At 42.5% G+C, this 27,251-nt stretch overlaps 3 protein-coding genes, 1 non-coding gene and 1 pseudogene across 4 annotated transcripts in view; 2 read left to right on the top strand and 3 right to left on the bottom strand.

Moving 5' to 3' along the window:
* AGGF1 (angiogenic factor with G-patch and FHA domains 1) overlaps window positions 1–4,105 on the top strand; it is a 33,830-nt gene extending 29,725 nt beyond the window's left edge. The window contains exon 14 of the mRNA XM_023214909.1: window positions 1,217–4,105. Coding sequence (XP_023070677.1) covers window positions 1,217–1,417 — 201 coding nt within the window. The 3' untranslated portion in view covers window positions 1,418–4,105. The remainder of the gene's footprint in view (window positions 1–1,216) is intronic.
* LOC111544416 lies at window positions 1,756–2,467 on the bottom strand (annotated as a pseudogene).
* A 582-nt stretch (window positions 4,106–4,687) lies between the features above and the next one.
* PDE8B (phosphodiesterase 8B) overlaps window positions 4,688–27,251 on the top strand; it is a 356,027-nt gene continuing 333,463 nt past the window's right edge. The window contains exon 1 of the mRNA XM_023214908.1: window positions 4,688–5,552. The gene's annotated coding sequence lies outside the window, so the exon portion shown is untranslated. The remainder of the gene's footprint in view (window positions 5,553–27,251) is intronic.
* ZBED3 (zinc finger BED-type containing 3) lies at window positions 12,323–25,918 on the bottom strand. Its single transcript, XM_023214916.2, has 3 exons — window positions 25,713–25,918; window positions 17,242–17,381; window positions 12,323–16,551 (listed from the first exon to the last, which is right to left on the bottom strand). The coding sequence occupies exon 3, from the start codon at window positions 16,532–16,534 to the stop codon at window positions 15,839–15,841; it is 696 nt and encodes a 231-aa protein (XP_023070684.1). The 5' UTR covers window positions 16,535–16,551; window positions 17,242–17,381; window positions 25,713–25,918; the 3' UTR covers window positions 12,323–15,838.
* On the bottom strand, window positions 19,359–19,496 carry LOC111544538. Its single transcript, XR_002732198.1, has one exon. It is a non-coding gene; the product is annotated as a small nucleolar RNA SNORA47 (small nucleolar RNA).

Genomic DNA, 27,251 nt, shown 5'->3' on the forward strand with positions numbered 1-27,251 from the left:
TTAATGTGCCAAACATTGCCTTAAGTGTTAAGAATATAGTAGAAAGCAAAAGCAGACATGATTACTGCCTTTGTGGCATTCACAATTACCAGATATATACATGTGCTTTGTTTTGTGTTTTATAGTTTTAGAAAGCCTCTTTTTGAGTGTTTTTTTTTTTTCCTATATTAAAGCTAGGGTAAGAAGTGCTGTTTCCTGAGCCAAAGGTTCTTCTGTGTTTTAGAGTCATTTTTAATAACTGTCATACTGTGCCTGGTACTGAGCACTCAAGAACAATCACAGTGTTAGTTTACAAACAGGTGGATTCTGCATGAGCTGAAAAATCTGTTAGGTTCAAGAATCAGAGCATGTTAACATGGAATATAGAGAATAATGTCTGGAAAACGACATAGTGGTTTAATTAATGGTCCCATGGTTCATAGGAGGTTTGGGTTATCTTTCACACAAACCTTAAGAAGTAACCTGACTGTAGAACTTTCTGGATAATGACTTACTACCTAAAGAAATAATAGATGGATCAGTGTGAGTATATACCAGCTTTCTCATTTTTTTTGAGTTACAGTGGAAAGAACTAGGATTTTGTAGTCAGACCTAGGTTAGAATAGGTGCTCTCTCATTTACTAGCTATGTGGCTTTGGGCAAGTTTGGACTTTAGTTTTCTTGTGAAAAAATGGGGATAAGAACTCTTTTTCAGGTTTATCTTGAAGATAAAGCCCCTAAGCATTGTACCATACATTAGGCACTCAGTAAATGGTAGCTTTGAATGTTCTTAAAATATTGAGAAGTGCTCCCTTCCTGTTATGAAAATAAACAATCAGATTCTTTTTATGGTTATTAATGTTCAACCTGCTTGTTCACTTACTTAGGTAAGGATAGGACAGTGGGTTTAAACATATCCATTGCCTTTATTTCTGTTTAGGGTGGAATGACATACTCTGCAGCATCTAAATGAAATTTGGTGATTGCTAGTTAAGGAGCACTCTATTTTCTGTAAAGTAGGCTGTACTTAGTGACAGGCAAGACAACATAGAAAAATGAGTGTAAGGTCCATGTATAAAAGTATATATATTCCTGTATGTATTTGATGCATTTGACAGGTTTTTCTTTTGCATCAATGTGTAATAAATCAAAAAAGTATAGAGTCCTAAGTTGGACACAGCAGATTTCAATGTGTTTAGACTCTAAAATAAGTCCTCTGCTCAACTTTTGGTAACAGATCCAGCTTCAGCTTCGGCGAACACATGCAGGCTTGGGGACAGGCAAACCATCCTCAATTGAAGATGTTCACCTTCTCCAAAACAAGAACAAAAAAAACTGGGACAAAGCACGAGAGCGGTTTACTGAAAACTTCCCAGAAACTAAGCCTCAAAAAGATGACCCAGGGACCATGCCTTGGGTAAAAGGGACTTTAGAGTGAAGGTTAATCATAGAAGAAAACTCTAGCTTTTTTAAAAATAGAATTTGGAAACTCTTATTTTTTTCTCCCCAAAAGAATCAGCAGCACGGGGGAACTGTGTCACAGTTTACCTCTTCCTGATTCAGAAATGTGTATGGTTTGCAGCTTTTAAAAACCATTTTTTAAAAACTAATAGTGACTGAACCAGTTTATGCAGTAAATAGACTAAAGTTCACAGGGCACGGATGAGTTTATCCAACTTCGTTATTTTATCTTGTCATTTACAACATCCATATAAACAACTAGCCATATACGCAAAATTCATGTAACTACTGACTTAAATGTACATCTACCTGTTCTTTTTTTTTTTTTTTTTTTAAGATAATATCAGTAAGCAATTTATTAAAGAACCTGCCATCCATCACAGGAATCTGCAACAGTAATGATGCACTGAAAACAAGTATTCACCCCAGGTTTTCTTTTTCCTCCTCCCAAATTCCTTCAATATCAATACCTCATTGGTAAACTGTTAATAGTCTTTTGTTCTTTGTCCTTTTGGAAACAAGCCCAGGAATGAGAAGGCACCAACAGCAGCTGTCACAACGGTACTGATCGCTCGGTCAGCCTGCTGTGAAACTCCTTCTCCATAGCGAAGCAGTGTCACAAAATGTTCACAGTTGTTAACAAGTAAGTTAATAGGCCACGTCCTGTCCACTTACACACTCTGACCACTTTATAATTTCTTCCACGGGGAGAGGGGGGTACCTTTCATCGTATTTATTGTTTATCCTATATATGTCATTTCTCACAACATCCTTCAAGAGCTGCATTTTACCAGGGCCTTACTGCTGAATACAGACTTGGCGCTTATTGTAAAGGACACAGGAATGTCATCTACAGGCGCTAAGTTGATAACATAACCGTCACCCAAGTACAGGGCCCAGTGCTGATAGCCAGGACGGAACACTTCGATCAAGTCCCCTGGGCAGGGTTTGCCAGGGTAGTTCAAACTGAAGCAATCATTAAACGCCATAGATACACGGAGATGTTCCATTTCCCAGGGACGGGCAGGAGACAGATGTTTTTCTTTTACTCACATCTACCTGTTCTTGTCTCCAGATGTTCATGTAAGATGCACAACAAAAGAAACATCAAAAGTTTATAAAAATAAATCTGACTATATGCATCCTCATTTATGCCCTTTAGAACCTAGATTAAAAATGTTGAGAAGACATGGGTAGTGACGCATACATTTTGTTATCCTTGAAATAAATAGCCTAAGTAATATTATTGAAGAACTAATGAACAGGTAACATGTTGTAGAAAATTAGTCTTTCATTGTTTTCTTCTGTGAAGAATCTGTTGCTATGTACTATATATTCAGCATTTATATTTGGTTTGTTTCATAGCTAATGAGGTATTTAGATATGAACAACTGAATACATATTGAAATAGTGTGCTGGCATTTGTAGTTTTGATAAAGACCATTGCAGGCAATGGAATTGTGCCAGAGAAATCTGATTTCTAGTACAAAAGGAATACTTAGCCAGGGCTTCAAGCTCAAAATACTTATTGAAAACGTCCTCAATTGCAATAAAAACATTACAACATGAAAAAGAGTGGTTTGTTGAACCAGTGATTTAAATGTATTGATCTGCTTTGCCAGAATTTTCCAGTTTAAATTGGCAGAATTATAACAAAGGGGAGCCTCAAATATTAGACAATTGCAGTGTGGCTTTCTGGGTGCAGGTGTCACTGCTCTGCCACCTATCACTGTTCTGTTCAGTTTTTCTCTCGGGTGTTTGCTGGGAAGTTAACACTGGAACTGACCCTTTTCTGGCAGTGAATGTAAGCTCTAGCTCCCCCATCTACTATAAAGAAATGTCTTCAAGATGTAGAAATAAGGAATATTCTGAAAATAAAAATTATACAGTAGTAAAGATAATTCAGAAAGAAAAAGCTACCTGTTAGAATTTCCAGTCTAAATGGCACAGGGTAGTTAGAAAGGGGGTTGGAGAAAAAAAAACTATGACTAAGGATGAGAGATATGAACGAGTTGTCAAGTTCCTATGGGCTTAAGCTAGGACAATCAGGCCCTAAACTCCAAATTTGGATAAAACATCTCTGCATTCCTCTTGGCCACGTGCATAGTCTGACACATACGTATGTACAATTAGACTTGCAGGCCGCAGGAGTGCCCTGCATTGTTTTCTTTTAATTAGAAATAAAAAGTATTAGTCTAAATGTGGTTCTGGTGCTGGTGCCCTGTTTATATGTAACAATACAAGACACCCCCAAATAGGTTTTGCTTCTGGTGAATCTTGGTCATTGGGTTAGTATATGACTGTCTGTAATGTTTTCCATTTGTATTATTATATTGGGGAAAACATTTTTTATCATTTTCTATTAAGAAAATGGAAAACTTAAATATGGTGTAGAAAATGGAAATATATGTGATATTTGTATTATTAAACCCCTTTGCAGATCTAAAGTCTCAGGGTTCCACTCTTAGTGGTTAAAGTATTGAATAATGTCTGGATCTATTTCCATCTGTAAAATAAGAATATTTGTCTCACGTGTCTGTCGTGAATAGCAAATGAGAAAATGTATATAAAAGCACTGTGTAAATTGTAAAAGTAGTACAGATGTTAGCTTCTATTTGTTTAGAAGCATAAATGTGAATTATGTACAGTTTGAATTATGCATAAATTTTTTGGGGTCTAATTTTAAATATTTGTTTAATCATACAATACATTTTCTAACTGAGTAGCTTGTAAGTATGTATTTTAAGTGGAGCTGCAAGTTCCTGAATTTTAAGAAATCTAACATCTAATATTTTTGCCAGAACATGAGAAGCTGGCAAAGTTGAAAACAGAAGAAGCCTTCAACATTAAAGTAAAATAGAAATTTTTTTCCAGTATTAAATAGAGGAAGCACTCTAATCGTCAAAGAGGAATTTTTTTCTGCTTTTGAAACAAGTATTACTTCTGATGTTTCATTTTTATCCTGAATTTATAGAAAGTAATGGTTTATGCAAATCAAAAACCTGACTTTTCGTAGAAAGATTATTTTTTATTTTGTGTGATTTTTATTTATATTTATTTATTTTTTTGAGACAGAGTCTTGCTCTGTTGCCCAGACTAGAGTGCAGTGGTTATCTCTTGGTTCACTGCAACCTCAGCCTCCTGGGTTCAAGCGATTTTCGTGCCTCAGCCTCCCAGGTAGCTGGATTACAGGTACATGCCAACATGCCTGGCTAATGTTTGTATTTTTAGTAGAGATGGGGTTTCACCATGTTGGCCAGGCTGGACTCCAACTCCTGACCTCAGGTGATCTGCTTGCCTCGGCCGCCCAAAGTGCTGGGATTACAGGCGTGTGTGAGCCACCATACCTGTCCAAAAGATTATTTCTTAATTTGACATATTTTTGAGGAGCAGGCAAAGAAGACAGAAATCTCAAACAAGGGAAAGGAAGAGACGTTGGAGATTGCACACAAAGGCCATTCTGTAAAGTTGCAGGACTGAGGCATGTCCTTGGCAGGGGGCCAGAAAGGACTTGTGGACCCCAAACCCAAAGGCAGTCTCAGGAACAGTTGAAAGTATTTTCCCCACCATCTTGTTGTAAGTGTGCTTCTTTTAGTAGGCTGTAACTTATATTTCTGCTCTGAATCTTTGATTCAAACATTTCATTTTACTTTTTCAGCCTTTAAAGTGGAAATGCATTTTGATTCTTTAAAATGAGGCAGTGGTTACTTAACGTTTCTGTGTGTTTCAGGGCCCAGGCTGTCTCTTCTGCTTTTCTGTTTTACTAATCTTAGTGTTGGCTTATGGCCTTGTAGTTGCAAAATGGCTTTTGAAACTTTAGACATCATATTTGTACCTAAAGCAAGAAGAAAGAGGAAAGAGCAGAGTGTAGTGTTAGTTCTCTTTTTTTAGGAAAACAACAGCTTACTCAGAAGCTGACTTCTTAGGGTCATTAGCCAGAACCGGGTAGCATGGCTACCCATAGAAGAGATGCTATAAAAGTAGCCAACAAGATGGTCACATTTGGCTTAAGCCAGTCATGAACCATCACCTGCAGCTGAGAATGTTGCCTTTGGAATGAAGTACATTCAGTGAACCAAGCAGAAGGGGGCAGTGGATGTTGAATGGGGCAGGTAGGTAACTGTCTGCCAGATAACGTACCTGTCCATCAGTGGGGACTAGGGGTTGCTTAAATTGTGATGCATCTAGTCATTCAAATGAATAGGATAGAACTGTGTATACCCTAGTATAGAAGAATATCTCACAAAGCAGATTGTAGCAAAGTATATATGGCATAATCCCATTTTTTATTTTTAAATTACAAAGTTACATATTGAGTTGCTAATTACGCAGAGTGAGCAAACTTTCACATTTTATTATTTCTTTATTTGAACTTTAAAAAAGTAAACAGGTGTGTGGTTAATGTGTATGTATATACACATTTGTGGTAAGAATTTACCCAGAAGTGGGTAAATTTGTGGTTAAGCCTTCATGGCTCAAACCCAGGCATTTTTCTCACATGTATACCCAGTTTCACTTACCATCTATAAACTCATGACTTCTCTCTGTCTTAGGATATTGATTCTGAGCTTATGACTTACATATCCACCTCAGAGTCACTTTAAATGCAACTCCAAGACTAACTCCACAATCTTCTCCAACCCTAGTCTCTTCTAGTTTACTCTCTCTAGCTGGTAACACCATCCATCCAGTTGCGTGAGCCAGAAGCCTGAGTCAGCCTCTGTTTCACAACCACCAGCTTTTCTCCCCTTCGTCTGTTTCCAGTATATTAGTTCACTGTCACCACTCACCAAAATTATTTTGAGGGCTTCCTAACTGGTCTTCCTGCAGGCATTCTTTCCTCCATCTTCCACACTGCAGACAACTTCCATCTCATCGTCTCCTGTTTGGCTTCCCATTAATTTGAGGCCATAAAACAAACTCCAGGCCCAAAAGACCCTAAAGGATCTGGCCACTGCCAGCTTTCCTAGTCTCATCTTGTGTCACTTTCCTACTTGTTTGTTGGGTCCTAGCATGCTGGCCCCTTTTTCAGTTTGTCAAACACAGCCGCTTTCTCTCATCACAGAGCCTCTTAATATTGTATTATATGTGGAATGCTCTTCCTCCCCCATTTTACGTAGTTAATTCTTACATAGTCTTTAGGTCTCTGCTGATTGAATCTTCAGGAATGCCTTCTTTGAAGCCCTGGACTAGATTAATTGCCTTTGATATGTGTTTTGAAAAACCATTTCTTTCATTTAGACCACTTAGCTTGGTTCTCAGTTATATATTAGTGTGGTTAGTGTAATATTTGTCTGTTTCTCTAGATTCTTAAGTGCCATGTGAGCAGGACCTTGGGTATGCTTACTGTTGCATCCCTAGAGCCTAGCACCACATCTGGTTTATACAACCATAGGCACTGAAGCAAACAATGGGTAACTGCAAGTAGCTTGGTGGAGTTTTATCAAGCTGTGACTGAAGAAACATGGGAATTGAGGCTACATAGAGGATCTGCAACAATGGCTTTCAAACTATTTTGATGATGATCTACAATATGAATACAGTTTGTATTACAATTCAGTAAACAAGCATGTTCATAGCATATGTAACATAGATTTTGTATACCAGTACTTTGCCATAGGCTCATGTAATACACTCTTGTTTTCCACATCACTGATTGCATCCACTAAATTGCTTTCATAATGCAGTAATGGGCTGTGTCCTACAATTAGATTTTCAAACCTTTTCAAAGAACCCACTGCGTTGCTTTAGGAGCTGCAGCTGTGTGAGTCTGTTTTGTGTGATGAGGTGGGGAGAGTTTAGGATGCCAAACCGGTGACTCCAGTTCTCAGGCTCATTAACTACAATAGGTCTGGTTTGCAGTTCAAGCTTCCAGATACGTTTGATTGCATAACGAAGAAGGGGTGAACAAAACTGAGCCTCTTACCTGTAGCCAAAACTGCATACTGTGTTAAGGAATTTACACAATTAAGAAATGAAGGATTTTATCTCTGAGACAATGAGGAATCCACTGAAGGATTTTAAGCAGGAAAGGAACCTTACTAGATTGCCTTATAGCAGAATAACTGTGGTTGACTAAAAGGAGGCAGAGTAGCGACTGGAAATCTTGAGAGTAGGTTGACCTCTTTGAGAGTTTGTTCAAATATTTATTGAGCACCCACCAAATGCTGTGCACATCTTGGAAGGCAGGAACCTTCTTTGTCTTACTCACTGCTCTATCTTCAGCACCTAGCATAGGATTGGATGTTTGGGAGGTCCTCAATAAGCATTTGTTGGTGGAATGGATGGAATGCACATTTGTGTTGCATCTGGCACTGCGCTAGGCCCTTAACATACATTCTTTATTCTGGACACCATTTTATGAATTAGAAAACTGAGGCTTAAGAGGTTTTAATTTTGCTCAAAGTCAAAAAGCTGGTGTGACAGAAGTGGCAGGGCTGGGGTTTCTATCTTGATTCTTTCCATCCCACAGGGATGATTAAGAGCACAGGCTGAAGAGTCTGACCTGAGTTTAAATTAAAATTCCACCACTTCCAAGCTGAGTGACCTTTAAAAATTTATTTGAACCTCTCTACCCAAGTGTCTTCTGTGGAGTTTGTAACCGCCCATTGGGTTCACCTTGCCTGCTGCCCAGATAAAGCCAATTTATCAAGACAGGGGAATTGCAATAGAAAAAGAGTTTAATTCATGCAGAGCTCATGCAGAGCTGGCTAAGTGGGAGACAAGTTTTATTACTCAAATTGGTCTCCCTGAAAATGTGGAGACTGGGTTTTTTTTTTTTTTTTTTAAGGATAATTTGGCAGATAAGTGGCTAGGATAGTGGGGAGCACTAACGGGTTTGGTTGGAGTTGAAATCATAGGGGGTCAAAGTGGGTTCTTCTTGCTGTCTTCTGTTCCTGGGTGAGCCAGGACTGGTTGAGCCAGATTATCAGTCTAGGCTCCAGCTGGTGCATCAGAATGCAGAGTCTGAAAGATATCTCAACCACCAATCTTAGGTTTTACAATAGTGATTTTATCCCTAGGAGCAATTGGAGAGGTTCAAATCTTATGGCCTCTGGTTGCATAACTCCTAAACAGTAATTTCTAATCTTGTGGCTATTTGTTAGTCCTACAAAGGCAGTCTGGAATCCAGGCAAGAAGGGGGTTTGTTTCAGGAAAGGGTTATTATCATCTTTGTTTCAAACTTAAAATATAAACTAAGTTCCTCTAAAAGTTAGTTTGGTCTTTGCCCAAGAATGAACAAGGACAGCATGGAGGTTAGAAGCAAGATGGAGTCAGTTAGGTCAAATCTGTTTCACTGTCATAATTTTTGCAAAGGTGGTTTCAAGTTTTGGTGAAGATTAAATGAGATAATGTTTGTGTGGCACTGAGCACACTGTCTGATGCATAATAAACCTCCACATATTAGTGATTATTAGCATTGTTATTATCCATGCTAGCAATACCAAGGACATGGTTGTAGGAGTAGAATTCCAGAGTAGAGATGGTGGTTATTGAAGTCAGGTAGGATGAGGAATGAGGCTAGTAAGTAGTGGATGGCCTCATCTTCATTCCACAAGGCAATGGGAGATGGGTGTGGACAAGAAGACTGAGTCAGGAGCTGGATTTCTAAGTGAATATTGGAAAATGAGGAGGAGATTGGCAGACAATAGTGAGAAAGGATAGAAGTTACTGTAGGTGACTCTTATCCTCGAGGAGGAATGGATTCTACATGACTTTGGAAATGGAGTCATCTGGTGGGATGATAGGGAGATCTAGCCAGACAACCCTGGCTCTCAGTACTCCATGGGAGCACGGGAGCTACAAGGAGGATTCCAAGAAGTAGATTTCAGATCCCCATATGTAAAAGTCTTTCAGCAGCATACATTAATTCAGCAAATAGCCATGAAACACGTAGCACAGGCCAGGCACTGTTCTAGGTACTAGGGATACAACAGTGAATAAAATAGTCAAGGTTCCCTGCCTTCATGGAGCTTACATTTATTTTTACATAGGATTTGGCAGAATGTAAGGGCCAAGTAATACATGCAGGCCTTGATAGTTCCAGAGAGTATTAATCCAAAATAGTTTCTGTTCATTCCAAAGTTTTAAAGCCAAAATTTTAAAGCAAAAAATTTGGGTGGAGTGTTTGATGCAGGAAGGATTTGGGACTTTTTTCTTAATGTTTTCAGACTGTTTCTAAACCAGATCTATTTAGGGGAATCTTACAAACTGTTCTTTCAAAATCTTTTTAGTTATGTGTTTGAGAGTTCTGGGTATGTAGACAACAACAGACCTCATTGAGGCTGCAGCCCCTTGTTCAATTATGTATCTCCTCTACCTGAGAATAGTAACTGCTTGCTCAGACATCTGGGTTCTATGGTTCTAAATCTGAGCACTAAGTACAGTCATGTATCACTTAACGATGGGGTATGTTCTGAGAAATGCCTTGGTGGTGATTTCGTCACTGTATAAACATGGTACAGCCTACTGTACACCTAGGCTATATGGTATACTGATTGCTTCTAGGCTACAAACCTGTACAGAATTCTGTGGTCTAACACAGTAAGTATTTGTATATCAAAACATATCTAAACATAGAAAAGGTACAGTAAAAATAACAGTATGGTAATCTTACAGAACCACCACTGTATGTGTGGTATGTCATAGACTGAAACTTTAGGTGGTGCATGACTCTACCAAAAAAAAAAAAAAAAAAAAATGAAATTGCATTATGCAGTTCATGACTATACAAAAAAAAAAAAAAAAATGCAACAGGAATCAGGTCACTGGAAACTGGAAGTGATGGAGAACATGTAAATCAAAAAGTCTTTGGAGGGTGAAGAGCAGACACAGATGGGAAAGTTAATGTGAATGGAGGCAAACAATGTCTGCCTGCTATGTAAGAATGTCTTTTTTTTTTTTTTTTGAGACAAGGTCTTCCTCTATTGCCTAGGCCAGAATGCAGTGGCATGGTCATAGCTCACTGCAGTCTCCACCTCCCAGGCTCAAGCGATCCTTCCACCTCAGCCTCCTGAGTAGCTAGGATGACAAGTGTGTGCTAGCACACCTGGCTAAAAATTTTAATTTTTTGTAGATATGGGGTCTCCCTGTGTTACCTAGGCTGGTCTTCAACTCGTAGGCTCAAGCGATCCTCCCGCCTTGGCCCTCCCAGTGTGCTGGGATTACAGGCATCAACTACCATGCCCAGTCAAGAATGACTTTTGGAAATTCTTCCTTTAAAAAAACACTCCATCTATATTAAAATGCTATGGTATTTCATTGCCCAGCATGCAGAATACAGGGAGAAGCTGGTGGAATATTATCAAATGTATTTAAACATGTGACAACGTTTTACTTAGCTTCCAATTACTAGTAGACTTCAGAGGGCAGAAGGTTGCCAGCTCATTCATCTGGTCATTACTTATCTTGACCAAAAGCCCACGAGAATATATACTGAAAGAATAAAGCTTTCATTACCATTTAATGTTTTTCCTTAAAGCCTTATTTTAATACTGTGAAACCAGATTTCAGAGAATGTCATAATTAAGATTTTCATAAAAAGAAACATTTAATACTATTTAAACATATAATGACTCCCAGTGCTACGTGAATTCATTCACATCATAAACCAACTAAAATGGGCTTTAATCTCTACGGTGACCATGCTGCCTTTACTTAACCTTCATATACCACTATCAAGACCAATTTATGAGCCACACTAAAATAATTATCATTGTTTTATTATAATTTCACCTTATTAACCAGAAATGTTAATCTGGTTAATCATCTACCATATTCACCAGACTCTGAATAATTGGCAATTCTTTTAAAAAATCAAATGTATTCTGGAAAGGGGTATTTGCCAACTCAAGGATGTTTTAAAGAACGTGCTGGGGACTCATGGCCACTCTAAAAGAGGAGTTCCAGAAATGTTGAAGCATTTTGGGAATAACTGTATAGTCTTCCAGGTCTTCTACTTTGAAGAGAAAATGACTTAGATAGATAAATTTGTATATACCTTTGGGATTCATCAGATGACTTTGTAGTCACAAGTCAGATTGAGTTTTGACTGGAGCAGGTCATTTGGCAACTATTTGATAGAAAAACATGAAATAGTTCTATTGGAAAGAGAACGTCTTGGCAGATTTCTGAGGCTTATGCGTTAGGTGTTCTCAGGAATCCTCCCGGGGAGCCTGCTTTTGTGGGTTCCTTGGGAATGGTTTCAGGTGAGCAGCAGGAGCCCTCAAGGCCGAAGAGGCTGACATGCGTTAGGTAGGCTGGAGTCAGATGACGCGCCACAGCCACCATGTCCTGACAGTGGACGAGTCACTCTCTGGGACCTATTTTCCTAATCTATCAAATGATGGAGTTGGGCTGAACAAGGGCTGCATTTCTTTCTAGGATTTTCTGGAAACGGGGATTATATCCATGCTTTCGTTGGAGATTTTATTTTAACTAAGGAAGCTGAATGCTGAAGGAGAGGAATTTTGTCTACGAACAAAATTTGTTATCATAAAAGTAATTCATACTTTGTGTAAAAAATTACAACAATGCAGAAGTGTCTGAACAGAAAGTAAAAACCTCTTCCCTTAACTCAGCACTCAGGTTAATTGTTCTGTATATCCTGAACAGAACATTCAGGCTCGCACTAGCCATCTTTGAGGCAGTAGTTAAGACTCTAAATCTTTTCCTATGTTTTAATGGTCTTACAGTTGGTGAGATGGAAGAGTAACATTTGTGGAAGTCTTTTTTTTTTCCTTCTAAAAAGGAAATTCAGATCATCTAGCCCATATAAATCCATATGAAGAAGTTAAGTTCCAATACTTGAAAATAACTTATACTATTACTAGAGTAATAGTAATAGTTAAATAAAATAAAAATTGCAAAAGACAAAAGAAAATACATTAAAATGGTAATAGCAGTTTTACAGAGGTGACAGGATTTTGAGGTATTGTTTTTTCTGTTCTTCCTCGATTGAGGCAATACATTTTGTGTTACTTGTATAATAAAAAAGTAGATTTACATACCAGAATAGTTGGTTGATTGGCTTCAAACCAAACAGTCCAATAACTGACACATTAAATCTTTATTGACTAAACAGCTTAAAAATTATTGCTGCTATTTCCTTTTAAGTTATTTATTGTTGTGAATTTTACTCAGAATTAAAGATAAATGATTATATTAGTAATTACAGGAAAACTAGTAAAAATCTTAAAGACATTGAATGGGTTAATGTACTGAGCAGCTATGGAATGCAAGGCACTGTGGGAGTGGGGTGAGTGTGCTCCCCCCAAAAGCTCAGGGTCTGGCAGGGGAGGTGAGATAAAAACCCATAGCCATACACTAGCTGGCCTGTCCTGAGGGTTGTGAGACACAAAATGCTAGGAGACCAGAGAAGAAAGAAATGTCTCGACGTGAGGAGAAATCAAGGAAAGCATGGTTTTACAAAATGGGTGGGATGTTTTTTGTACCGAGAGACTGAAGAGGCTTTTTAAAGTGGAGGGAAGGCAAACTGTGGCATAAAGATGCCAATACCAGGTCTTATCAGGAAGAACAGAGTCCAGTTTGGCTGGAGCATAGGGCATATGTAGGGGAAGGGAGAGGACTGGCATGGCGGCAGAAGGGGACTTGAATGTCAGGTGACAGTCAAAGCTTGCACTCTAATAAGTAGGTGATTGATAGGTGATCTTGGGGGCTTTTGAGCAGGAAGAGTGGATAATAAATCAGTACTGGCTTAGGACAATCCCTTTGGCTTTGGCCAAATTGTGACTCAGGTAAGGGACAGTTGGGGGAGACAAGGATGGGAAGATGCACGATAAATGGGCCCTGTGCTTGGCAGGAAGGCAGTGCAATATTTTGTAGAAATAGACTTAGCAGAGCAGGCGCCCAGCATTCAGTGAGACCGCAGTTCAAACCCCATACAGACTCTTAGCTGCTGTATGACTTGAAGCTGTTACTAACTCCCCTGAACCTGTCTCATCTACAAAATGGGCATAGTAGCTCCTATGTCATAGGGTTGCTTCGTGGCAGGTAATTATTCTTGTAAAGCATTTAGCACAGCCCTGACGACACATGGTGAATGCTCAGTAAATATTAATGTCACTAATTCCAGTCAATTCCATTAACTGGAATTAATTAGTTGGAGTTAGGAAGGAACCAGGTGTCAGCTGGGTCGACTAAGGGAAGCAGAGATCTCAGGAAGCAGTACATGGTGGTACGGTGGGAGCATGGCATCTGTGGTGGAGACTGCAGTGGGATCCCACCTCTACTTCCGGCCAGCTATGATCTTGTACAGGCTACTTAACCCTTCTAGCTCAGTTTCCTTAGCGGTAAAGGCAGCACAGTGTTACCATGGAGCTGGTGTGAGAATAGAGTGAGATTATTAATGCATTTTAAGTGTGTAGTACGTGCCTGATACATTGTTAGTGCCCAGTAAATGTTAGTTATCAGGTGAGGGGTGTGATGTGGGGTTGAATAGATTTGCCTCTTCCACTCACAGAGGCAGGATGTGCGAGGAGGAGTGGAGACATGCAGCGAGGGATTGGGCATGAAGGATCAGGCCTGGGGAGAACACTGGGCCTGGAGATACTCAGGAGTCCCTGGCCCAGAGGAGATTACAACTCTGCAGGGAGATGAGCCACGAGTGGAGTATTAGATACAGGCCTAAGGAAGCAATCAAGACACTTCCAGAATAAAGGACATTTGCTAAGACAGCTGGCCTGGATGCTTCACAAAGTGTCATGGGAAAATATGTCGGGGTTGTTCTAGACTAAAAGTGACTAGAGTTGAAACCAAAAGAATGTATGAACCTTGATGGGACCTGTTTGTTTTTTTTTTTAAAGACAAACATTCTGGAGACAATTGTTGAATACTGATTAAGGGCTCTATATTAGAGGTTATAAAGAAGTTACTATTTATATTTTTAGGCATGATAATCTTATTGTAATCATGTAGAACAATGTCTTTGTTCTCAGGAAATCTCTGTGGAAATACTCAGGGGTGAAATGTCATTTTATGTACACACGCATGGGGTGGGGACAACAGTGAATCTGGCAAAATGTTAACTATTCAATCCAAGTGGAGAGTATGTATCTGAGTATTCATTGTGCTAGCCTTTCTACTTTTTCTGGATGTGTGGAATTTTTCAATATAAAAAAAGAGAAAAAAAAAGAGGCCTGTGAAAAATCTGGGAACCAGTATACAACAGGAAAAGGAATTCTTTGGAGGAAAAATAGGATCCACCTACCAACAGAGCAATTTCAAGAAGGGAGAGATTAAGCAAAATGAAGGCTGCAAATAGATCATCATATTTGGTCACTGAGAGATTGTGGCGGCTTGGACATAGTCCACTGTAGCACAGAAAACTGAATCAGAGTGAAGGAGTAAAAACTGGGGAGGAAGCATAGGCAGCAAGGACTTGTTGGCCCTTCCGGGTTAAGTCTTTCTTTTCAGTAAGAAAGGGAGACTGAGTATTGATGAGGAAGATCCTGGGGGGAAAGGGAGGGACTGAGACAGCGAAAGGGGGAATACTACAGGAGGAAAGACCCAGTAAACGTGAGAGAGGAATGGGATGGAAAATGACAGGAAGATGTGGCCTTATGCGAAGGGATGCTTTCCCCTTCAGCCCAGAGGTGAGGACTGTGACCACACGTGGGGAAGAAACCCTCTTCCTAGTGACAAGGGGATGAGGTGATGTCTTGCTAAGGTGGCAGATGTGAGGCCTGAAAGTGGACATATGTGCCACACTTGTCGTTAGGTCTGAACCAAGGGAAAGATGGCCGAGGGGAGACAGAGTGCACCTGGTATTGGTTGAATAATATGGGGAGTAAAAAAGGGGGCTCTTTGGGACTGCCCCGATGAGGGCTAGAGATGATGCGGGTCTACAGCAGTCACGGAAACTAGAGGGGACATCCCTCCGACCCTTCAGAACTTGGTGTTGGGCAGATTATGCCTTAGGAACTCTTTTTTTGGGTAAAAAGCTTTCTCATTTCCCCGCACCCTCCACCTTGGGCTGTTGGAGGCACATGGTGTGATAAGTCTTTGGTATGGAATGAAGCTCTCCATCCTTTCATAGTCACCAGGTTCAGGTTCCCAGCCCTAAGTGGTCATGGCACCAGGGGGTCTGGGTTCACGGGGCTACTGGAGCTCTCGGGTGTTCCGTGTGCCACCCCATCCCTTGCATCCATGCCCACGAAAGGCCGCCCAGGCACCCCAGGTGACGCCATGGAAGTGAGTTTTGGTTCTGCTCTGGCTTCGAAGTGCTTCTCAAGCTGAAGCCTTCGGGCGCGGAAGGCCCTACAGTTAGCTGGAGCTTCCAAGTGAGTAGCGGCTGCTGCGGGCCTGGCTTCGGTCCCAGCGCGGGCTGAAGGCGTTGGTCGGAGAAGCGCCGGCCTGGGGTGGGGAAGTGGCCACACCCCTACAGGAGGACCTTTGTGATGACGCAGCTGTCCCTGTCCCCCTCGGGGTCGTCCTTGAGCGGCAGCGCAGTGGGGGCCCAGCCCAAGGCGCCCTCACGGCGGCTCACCTCCCGCAGCCGCGCCTGCAGCGCCTCCCGCTCGGCCTGCAGCTCCCGGCGCGCCTGGGCCGCGGCGCGCTCCTCCTCCTGCAGCGCCCTCCGCCTCCGCTCCAGGGCGCGCTCACCCTGCTCCACGGCCGCCTCACGCCGCTCCAGCTCCCGCTCCCGCCGGCTGCCGCGCACGGCCAGTGCGCCCATCTGTTCCAGCAGGCGCGCCCAGTCGCCCTCGGGGGCCGCAGCGGGGACGGGCGGCGGCGGGCAGGGCGCGGCAGGCGGTGAGCGCCGGGCGCCGCTGCTCTCCAGCTCCCGCCGGTGCGCGCTCTTCAGGTGCCTCCACAGTGCCGAGGTCCCTGCGTGGAAGCCCGGGCCGCGGCCCACCTGCTCCCCGCACAGACGGCAGGTGGCCCAGTGGCCAGACGGATGCCCGGGGCGCCCCGGGGCCAGGTGGAAGTAGCCCCAGGCCTCGGAGTACGGCGCCCCCAGGCGGCCGGGAGGCATTGGCGCTGGCCCCAGTCCCGGACACTGACCGCCCCGTGCTGCCGCGTCGTCTAGCCCGCGGGCCTCGTCCATGGCGCAGGCCGGCTCGCCACTCCTCATTCTGCGGCGCCCGCACGCTGGGGAGCAGGGGAAGAATAATAATGAGTGTTAGGATCACGCACACAGCTCCTAGACTACAGTTAGTCTAAGAAAGCATGCCGCCCTCCATTTTCTTACCGATAAAAATCCTATAGTGTGGGTAGATGTTTAGGTTTCTAATTAATCTTCAGTATTAAGTGTTGATTCCTCAGGAAAAAAACTGTTAAAAATGTCTAGCCCTTCCTATACTAGGAATCCTCTTTGAAATCAAGTGGATCCCTAGTCAACAAGTATTTATACTAATAGCGGGAGGCTAAGCGCTTGAACGGAAAAGGACTAGCTAAGTCCGTGCTGTGTCTGTGTTAGCTTTAACTAGTCTCTGCTTTCTTAACAATAACAACAACAATAAAAAAGGTATTATCTTCAGAATAACAGCGACGCTTCCTTATGCAGTCTTCTCTGGGTGCTGCACAGCACACTTCAGCAATGACCAGAAAAAAAGCTTTGGGAATGAAAATTTTGTTTCTTAAACTTCAGGAGTGGAAGAGCCACTGGTGAACAGCCTTTTAAAAAGCTTTCAACGACTGTATGCTTTTCAAGATAAAAATATGTTTTTGTGATTATAAAAACAATCTACTATGAGAAAATCGGCAGTACTGAAAGCAATGCTTTTAAGATATGCACATTTAGGAAATGGCAATATCCAAAGCAGCACTCTAAATTTTTACCTTTAAATTAGACAGTGGGTCATTTCCCAAGGACTCTGGGGTCCCTGTCATTGCCTCAGGGTTTCCAACCATCTCAGGTTCCACGGGTAGAAACAAGGCATGCAACACGATTCCTGAGTTCCGAAGAACCATCAGCAGTGCTAGGAGTAAATTCAGAGGACAGGCAGGCCAGTGAAAGAAATGCATTCAAACCACCTTAAAGATAGATACTAGAAATAATGAGCAGCGCCATGCCCTCGTTCACTTTTTCTAACCCTTTCATAGATACCCAAGGAATAAAACAAGTAAAATTAGTTTTCTTTATTGTTTGTGCTAACTAAAAGATCCCCTCTACATATTGGCAAGATACAAAGTTTGCTCAATACTTTTAATTAAGGAAGAAAAAGAAATAAAAGTAATAATGTCTTGCTTTGTTCAACACAAAATCTGTTAAAAGGATCCAAACATAATGCAATGACTGCAGTCTTTTTTATTAGGAAAATAATTCACCACTGCAATAACCTATTAAAGAAAAGGGAATACAAAAAAAGGTGAAGTTTAGTCCTTAGGAAATAAGTTCACAAAGGACCAAATGTGTGATTCTAGATAAATTTGCTTTGAAAGTTGAAAAACAATGAGAAGAAAACACATGACAGACTTCTTGACCTCTTCTGAGAACTTAGGGAGAAAAGGGCAAGGTGAGTCCCAGGCACAGTGAGATCAGTGCTGCTCATGCTGTCAGATTTTGAACCAGCAGCCATGGAGATTGACAAAGTTCCAGAATCTTTCTTGTTAAACACAACTGGAAAAAACTGAAGACAAAGATGAGAATAGGAAAAATCAGCTGCTATAGTAACAGTAGCATTTAGTGTAAACTATGAATTCAGTTGCTAATAGTCTTGTTAGAGATGCACTGTACTTTTCTAAAGCTAAGTATTCTTTTTCCCACCAAGCAGGTCCACTCCGGATCAGGTACGACATTTAACATATCTCATTTATTATTATTATTATTTATTTTTTTATTTTTTATTTTTTTGAGACGGAGTCTCGCTCTGTCGCCCAGGCTGGAGCGCAGTGGCCGGATCTCAGCTCACTGCAAGCTCCGCCTCCCGGGTTTACGCCATTCTCCTGCCTCAGCCTCCCGAGTAGCTGGGACTACAAGCGCCTGCCACTTCACCTGGCTAGTTTTTTGTATTTTTTTTTAGTAGAGATGGGGTTTCACTGTGTTAGCCAGGATGGTCTCGATCTCCTGACCTCGTGATCTGCCCGTCTCGGCCTCCCAAAGTGCTGGGATTACAGGCTTGAGCCACCGCGCCCAGCCAACATATCTCATTTTTTAAAAAAGATAACAGATCTACCAGAATCATCAAAAAAGACAAGTACCATGCGTCTTCTAACAAGGAAATGCCTATTTACATGTCTTCTGATATACAGGCATTGATTTAAATATGGTCACTCATGATAAAGACCAATTAGCATAAAAAATCTTTAGAAATTAAAGGCTACATTTTCCCCCAAGAGATTTATTACATTGCTGAAGTCTCAAAAGTGGGGGAAAGTAGGAAGAGGAGTTACAGACCACCTTCAAGAATGGTATTTTTGTGGCCAGTAAATATTATGGTTATGTAACATTATGGTTGCTAAACGGGGTAAGATGTAAGTGTTATAAACATTTTTTAAATTATCTAACTTGACTTAGAATTTTTTCTATACTTAAAATTTTTAAAATTTCTATTTCCTTCTATACTGAATCTGATCTTTCCCAAGGTCCTTTTTTAATACTTTTTATACCTTTTTTATATGTTTCTTATAACATCAAGAGTATTGCTTTGCATTCTGATATGCTTGAGCTAAAGCTTGGAAACTGCACATAAACCCGCAGATTGTCTTACTTGTGCCGAAGTCTGAGAGTCATCCTTACTGATGTGCCCCTAATAGAGCCAGAGGTGACCGATTATTGTCATGTTTTTTACCTCTCTGGGTTTCTTTAAAAACTGGAATGCCCAGAGGGAGTGCTGCACAAGTGAATGCCATCTGTTAGGAGTTAAAGTGGGCACAAGGTGAGAAGCACTGACTTTGACGTCTTAATCCTTTTGACCTAGTGGAAGCCTCACCTGAGCCAGGGACAAGCCGCATCACAAATGTCGGCCAGCACAGCGCTGCCCCTCCGAGGGTGGCAGGGGGACATCCTCTGCCTGGGCAGCCCTTCGATTTTGGAGGTCGTAACCGGTGGAAGGCAGCATGGGGCAGAACTGCCTCACCTTCTCAGTCCTCCACACCATGCGGCTATATTCTAGCTCAATACAATCCTCAGTCTCAGTATCTACCGTAACAGCCTGGTTAGCTCTGTTAAACAACCCGAGTGCATTTCAGCTGCCCCTGCAGTGTGGAGGGGGAGAAAGCTCTTCAGACACTTCAGCCACAACCATAACACACAAAGGGCTCTTCAAACTGACAATAAAAAGACAAAGGGCCCGATAGAAAAACAGACGAGAAATATGAGTAGGCAAATCACCTAACAGCAAACTCAAACAGCCAGGAAATTTGTGAAAAGGTGCACAACATCACTTATATTCATGGAAATGCTATTAAAGTAGCAGGAAGGTATCATTTTACATCCATCACACCAAGAAACATTAAGAGGTCTAACAGTCAAAGTTACAAGGGAGGTAGAGAAAAGGCACACACTCCTCAATTACTAGTGAAGATGGGATGGATTTTAGGAAAGCATTCTGGCCATTCCCTCCCTCCCTCCCTTCCTTTCTTCCTTCCTTCCTTCCCAGGGTCTTGCTGGGTCACCTAGGCTGGAGTGCAGTGGCACAATCATGGCTCACTGCAAACCTCTGCTTCCCGGGCTCAAGAAGTGATCCTCCCACCTCAGCATCCAAAGTCGCCATGCCACCATGCTTGGCTAATTTTTGTATTTTTTGGTAGAGACGGGGTCTATGTTACCCAGGCTGGTCTTTCTTGAACTCCTGGGCTCAAGTGATCCACCTGCCGCAGCCTCCCAAAGTGCTGGGGTTACAGTCATGCGCATACCCAATGAGAATGCATATCATTAATTCTGTGGTTAGCTAATAAGAAGAAAATGAAAAGAGCTCCCTCAATTTTTCCTTGAACACTTTTTTTTTTTTTAAACTAACACAAAGGTGCCAGTTAATTTGAGTATTTTGCTTACATCCATCCACTCCATCCAACTCTCATTCAAATGCTCATTGTGCACCTGCTAAGGTCAGATGCGTGCTTTCTGCCAAGCATTCCAAGAGGAACGTCACAAAGTCTCTGCTTGCAGGAAGCGCACCGTCTGGTGGGGAAAGAGATGCTTCCAACAATAATTCTGATACCTGTGTGATAGGGCCGGCTGCAGTTTCTATATTAATTAAAAATAGAGGCTGGGCTCGGTGGCTCACGCCTATAATCCCAACACTTTGGAAGGCCCAAGCAGGTGGATCACCTGAGGTCAGGAGTTCAAGAGCAGCTTGGCCAACGTGGTGAAACCTTGTCTCTACTAAAAATACAAAAATTAGCTGGGCGTGGTGGCGGGTGCCTATATTCCCAGCTACTCGAGAGGCTGAGGTAGCAGAATTGCTTGAACCCGGGAGGTGGAGGTTGCAATGAGCCGAGATAGCACCATTGCATTCCAGTCTGGGTGACAAGAGTGAAACTCTGTCTCAAGAAAAAAAAAAAAAAAAAAAAAGATAAGACCTGAGATTCTACTCCTGGGGATCTCTTCTATAGAACTAACAGCACCAATAAACAGTCTTGTGTCAGGATGTTCATTACAGAATCATGTAGAGTGACAAGAAACTGTAAGCAAGGGAATGCCTGCCACCAGGAAAATGGCTGAGTATATAACATATGTTCATATCAGGGAACATTATACAGCAATTAAAGAGGAATAGCATGAAGTTCTGTTCAGTGTCTTAGAAGGATATCTGGAGGAACTGTTCAGGGAGAAAAGAGAGATGCAATAGAGTGTATAATATGATCCCACTATTATTAAGTAATACACATATCTGTATAGGCAATATACAGATACAGATGAAGAAAAATAAAGAAGGAGATACTATGGGTTGAGGCAATGGTAACTGATGTGAAAGAAGGGAGAAGGGGAAGAGGTAAACACAAAAGCAAAAGCAGTAAGATGCTAAGAAAGCATGCATGTGATCACGTGTATACATTTAGGGAAAGCGTGTATATCACAGGATCTCTACAAAAATAAAAAATAACTTTACAAAACAACCCTGGGGCAGGGTGCGGTGGCTCACACCTGTAATCCCAGCCCTTTGGGAGGCCGAGGCAGGTGGATCACCTGAGGTCAGGAGTTCAGAAGACCAGCCTGGCCAACATGGTGAAACCCCATCTCTATGAAAAATAGAAAAAATTAGCTGGGCGTGGTGGCGCATGCCTGTAATCCCAGCTACTCTGGAGGCTGAGGCAGGAGAATTGTTTGAACCTGGGAGGCGGAGGTTGCAGTGAGCCGAGAGAGCCAAGGTTGCACGATTGCACTCCAGCCCGGGCAACAAGAGCGAAACCCCATCTCAGAAAAACAAAAAACAAAAACCAAAAAAACAAAACAACCCTTGGCTCCTCAGGTGTGTGAGCTCAGGCAGGGCCAGCCCAGCCTTAACTGTGGAGGCTGGTGGGACAGTCCCATGGGGAAGCCCACTGCTGTGCCGCCTGGAGGAGGAAACCCAGCCTGTGGGGCAGCTCATTGTCACGTGGTTTGTTGTGCTCTGCAGAAGGAGATTCTGTATGCACACCCAGGATGTCATGGAAGAGGAGCTCATCCCATTCATCTCCCTGGCACAGAGTAGACACTTGGGGGATGCTGCATTAAATGAAATGAACCTGACTCTGTTTCTTTAGCCCCAGCTTACCCGAGTCTCAATCTTCCCATCTGTCAAGAGAAATAAGATTATTTGCCTCTAAACAGGTGGCTGAGATCAGACAGTGCCAATGATGTCACTGTTGGACTCTCCGGTGTTATATAAATTCAAGGCATGAACAAAAAAGAAACTACCGATATTTACTACTCAGACACATCCACGTTAAGATTTTAGTGGTTAAAAGGCAGTTATTTTTCCATCTGACATTATGTTATTGAACAAAGTAAGTAGTCTAAGTTGGGGGAATCCCCTTGGGAGTTGAGTACAAAGAGCAAATAAAAAAGAGTAACAGATCCAAGACCTTACCCCTTGAATTTATTTTCACTTCCTAAATTGACCTTCATGCAAAATAGGTTGCTTATCACTAAGGTAAAATAAGATAATGAGGAGGTTTAATTAGCCAAAGCCCTGTGATATGCATTTCTTCCTTATCAAATACCCAATGAGAATGCATATCATTAATTCTGTGGTTAGCTAATAAGAAGAAAATGAAAAGTAACAGCTCCCTTAATTTTTCCTTGAAATTTTTTTTAAACTAACACGAAGGTGCCAATGAATGTGAGTATTTTGCTTACATCCATCCACTCCATCCAACTCTCATTCAAATGCTCATTGTGCACCTGCGAAGGTCAGATGCGTGCTTTCTGCCAAGCATTCCAAGAGGAACGTCACATAGTCTCTGCCCTCAGGAAGCGTACCCTCTGGTTGGGAAAGATGCCTCCAACAATAATTCTGATACCTGTGTGATATGGTTTGGCTGTGTCCCCACCCAAATCTCATCTTGAATTGTACTCCCATAATTCCCACGTGTTGTGGGAGGGAACTGGTGGGAGATAATTGAATCATGGGCGTGGTTTCTCCCATACTGTTCTCGTGCTAGTGAATAAATCTCATGAGATCGGATGGTTTTATAAACAAGAAGCCCTTTTCGCTTGACCCTCATTCTAGCTCATGCCGCAGCCAGTTAAGAAGTGCCTTTCGCCTTCCGCCATGACGGCTAGGCCTTAAGTCCATTAAACCTCTTTCTTTTATAAATTGCCCAGTCTTGGGGATGTCTTTATCAGCAGCGCGAAAACAGACTACTAACAGACTGTGGTAAAGGTGAAATCAGTGCTCGCTCCTTCGGGTGAATTCCATTACATAATCTCCACTGGGGAAGGGGTGGGCATGGGCAGCTCCTGGGAGCTGATCTCTTAGGGACCCTAACACAGAAGTTCATGCAGTTCAGCATCCCTTCCCCTTCCATGCCCCACAGGGCACAAACGCATTGTCATCCACCACCAAAACACATTACCCTTAGTACTCGACTCTAATAAAGTTCCAGTTCCTCAGTTGTATAATGAGGCTTCCAAGCTCCTATTTTAAAAGAAAGTTTCTTGAAGCTAAATAAAAGCACTGCTAACATGAAATTAACAGTGGAAATCTCTGAGTGCAATTTCAGGGTGAAAAAATCTGAAAAGACAAACGCAGATTTTAGATAATTCAAGGAAGGAGAGGGAGTAGTGTTGCTGGTACCATGCCTCTGCACTTGCTGTAGTTGAGTTTCATTTGAGTATCCATTATTTGGAAGGAGTTCTTAAATCTAAGCCTGTGGAAGACAATAAATTCACATTAATTATCTCTCCATTTGACTCAATTTCTGCAGAAGTTCTATCCTTCTGATAAACTATCAGATTCAATCCCAGATTCCTCGGTATGATGTCCCTGAATACCAATATAAAGAATAAAGGAAGAAATCAAAACCTGGGTGAATAATCTGTATAAATATGGGCATATATACACAAGGTATGATTGTAATATTGACAGTCATCCTATAAAGCACCCACGAAAGTTAATTGTATTATTTTATACTTATGCCTGTGCACATAAAAAAATATTTGACACGCTAAAGGCCAAAGAAACAGGCACTGTTCTCAAAAGGGCATAGCAAATTCATCACACTTCTATTTGTCCTTTCCTACTCAAGGCTACTCACTGTAGTTGGGTTAACCAGGCAGAGTTTAAACCAATATATGTTGGTTGAGCCTGGATCTTAGATGAGAAATTCACACTCATGTGAAATTCACACAGACATATGTGGAAACACTAAAAACATTTTCTTTTACTTCATCCACCAGTGACTTTAATCAAAGTAGAACAAAATAATTAATACAAGTAATTAGAGTTGACAACTGAAGTGTCAAGAAAACCACAGTTCATCTGTTATCCGTCCATCTCTGTTGAAATATTAATTTACTGCCATATATTAATCTATTTATAAACAGATCCAGACAATTAGAAAAATTAGTCTGGAATCACCAGGCTGAAGGCTTAGCTGAAGTTAAAAGACAAGTAAAAATGCCTCCAAACTGTAAAACCTGAGTTGGGGAATAAATGGTAAAATGTGTAAAAGTTTAGAAAAAGGTTATATGTGGACTGTAAAAAATACACTGGACTCACAGGTAATTATGTGGTGAATCAGAGATGTTTCTTAAATGTCATAAGCCAAACTCTTAGATATTTCTACAATTAGCTAAAAGGCAGAAAAGCACTCTCTCTATTAATGCACTTCTTAAAATGAAAATTGTGACGTGTTCTGCCCTTAAAGTGGACCTTTATTTCAGGCCTGCATCACTTTGCTTAATAGATATGGCCCTAAAGATTAAGGTGGTGATCCATTTTATCTTGTAAAAATGCATAATTTAATCTGAGTTATAGGAATTTAAAGCCGCCCTACTTTGAAGGGCTTTGTGACTCAAAGATTTTTTAATTTAATTTTTAGATTGAGAACTACCTGGCTTGGGCTTTTGGTCTTTTTATAATATATATCGCTGTCTACTTTTTAAAATTCTTGGCTGCCTCAAGCTATTCTTGCCTCCAAAAGCTGTCATCATAATATATGAATAAAAACAGCAGAAAATAATTACCCTAATTAGGTCAATGTATTAAGTTGTTTCTACAACAGTTTCTCTTAAACACCTTATCTTTGTAGTCTTGGCTAATTAGACATTCGACTAGTGGTAAGTATGTATTTTTTCCTTCAAGGGGGTTTTTGCTTTGGTAAACCTCGGACATTTGGTTAGTGCAACAAATCACAGAAACTGCTCCAGCGGACTCCGAAAGGAGCGGAAAATTCTTTTGTTTGGGGGCCACGGGGGGTGGGGGAGGGGTGCGGATTCTGGTGTAAGCTTTTGGCTTGCATTCACTTTCTCCCTCCGAAAGTGGGCGACATCAAGTAAGTCCCAGTTACAGAAAGAACCCACTGCAGGGCGCCCAGCCGCTTGCCCAGTAAAAAGACTGTAATCAGACAACTTTAATAAAGGGAGAGCAGGAGAGTGGCAACGAATTTCCACATTCCGAACTAGCCTGTCGAAAGCGGAGTGTAGGGAAGGGGCAAGAATGAGGCACTGGAAGATGGTGAGCGGGGCCTTGCTGCAGAACCCCAGGCCCACCTGCCTTCTCACAATCGCTACAGCCGGCCCAGAGAAGGGCAGCCCAGCGAAAGGCACGCCCCGCGCGGGTGCCAGGGAGGCCGGCGGGGGCGTCCGCGGTCGCTGTTCACCTGCGCTCCCCGCTGCCCGGCCCGGCCCGCCTCGCCCACCGAGTCTCGAAGCCCACACTCACCCCATTACCCGCGAAACGCGGCAGGAGCCGGGGGCTGGTCGGGAGTCCGGGATGGTAGATCCCCCTCCAGGCGCCTCGCTGACATTTTGTCCCGGACGGAAAACCTCCGCGCTTCCCACTTAAAGACACAGCGCTCCATTCACACGTCTGCGGGGAAAGGGGGGCCGTCACTTGTGGCCTTCACCCGAAAGTGCTAGGGGAGTCGCTCTGAAACCACCAAGGTCCGCGAGCGACAGACTTGTGTTGGCCAGGGTTTAAAGGTGACGCAATAGCTGAGTGTGGTTGAAATGTAACTATTGTTTTATAACTTTGCATTAACCTTCCAAGACCTGGATTCCCGGGCCTGAGTCTCAGAGCGCGGTTTGCATCCTTGCAGGCTGTAGGCGCATGATGTCACAAGTTATTAGAAGAAATCCCTCCAACCTAGGTCGGGACAGATGAAGGCGTCGCTTGTTGGTGTTCACCAAAACACCAGCATGGTGTACCAGCTTTGGCTAGATTATACTCAGGTAACGAACAACCCCTGCAACTGAGTAGCTTCAAGGTCCGTTTCTCAAGCGAATTACTGTGGCTGAAGGGAGCTTTCGTAGTACTCCACTAGTTTTCTTCACTCCCGGCTCCAGGCTGAAAGATCAACTTTTCTGGGTCGTGCTCCCTGCTGGGCTGTTAAACCAACTTTGAGGGAGAAGGGGGAAGTCCTGATTTGTAGTGTTTGCTATTTCTGTGATGTTAATACTCCCACCATGGCCAATTTCAAGCTACAAACAGTCTAACAAGTGGCTTGCCAAGTTCCTGGAAATGTTAACGATTAGCTCTTGTACATGACTGGCACAAGCTGCTCCTCAAACTCACATTCCGCATGCCTCAGTTCTGCTCAGGTTCTATTGGTCAAAACTTGCTCTCAGTGGGTGGGGAAGTATACCCCTATCTTAAGGAAGCCTTGCAAGTCATGTAACAATGAAACGGGAGAGTTCCCTGATTTCCCCGCTTCCCCCGCCCTTTGCAGGACATGCAACAGGGCTGTGGCTGGTGTGTTCGGTCTCTGCCCTGCTGAAACCCCTTATGGGAGGTGGAGCATGCAGACGGAGGGTGCAGGAGCCGGGGTGCAAAAGCTGGGGCGCTGGGCCTCCAGCCCCACAGCAGTGTCCAGGGGCAGGAACCTGTGATTCCTGGAGCCCAGATGGGCTTGTGTTACAGTGTGCTCTTTCAGCCTTACCATCAGCGGACGGCTTAAGTGTTAACCAGCTCAATAGACCCTCTGCATTTTTGCAAGTGCAGAGGGTCAGTCTGACAGCTTTCTGTATCTCGAGCTCTTGTCCCCCCTCCCAGAAAAATCAGGTCACACATGGACTTGACGGATGGTGAATGCTGGTGAAGTAGAGTAGTGGGGTGGGGGTTATCAGGTGGTAGGGGTGGCAGTCAGTGGGATGGATGGGGAATTGGAAAGCGGATGGAGTAGGAAGATGATCTTCCCCTGGAGTTTGACCGTCCAGTGGTGGATTCTCTGACTGTCCCCAGCTGAACTCCTCCTAACATACC

The sequence above is a fragment of the Piliocolobus tephrosceles genome, chromosome 4 (genome assembly GCF_002776525.5).
Source record: "Piliocolobus tephrosceles isolate RC106 chromosome 4, ASM277652v3, whole genome shotgun sequence".
In the NCBI taxonomy this organism is placed as follows: domain Eukaryota; kingdom Metazoa; phylum Chordata; class Mammalia; order Primates; family Cercopithecidae; genus Piliocolobus; species Piliocolobus tephrosceles.

Excerpts from the sequence above, each read along its gene's own strand:
- ZBED3 (XM_023214916.2), bottom strand. The coding sequence starts at position 16,534 with ATGAGGAGTGGCGAGCCGGCCTGCGCCATGGACGAGGCCCGCGGGCTA.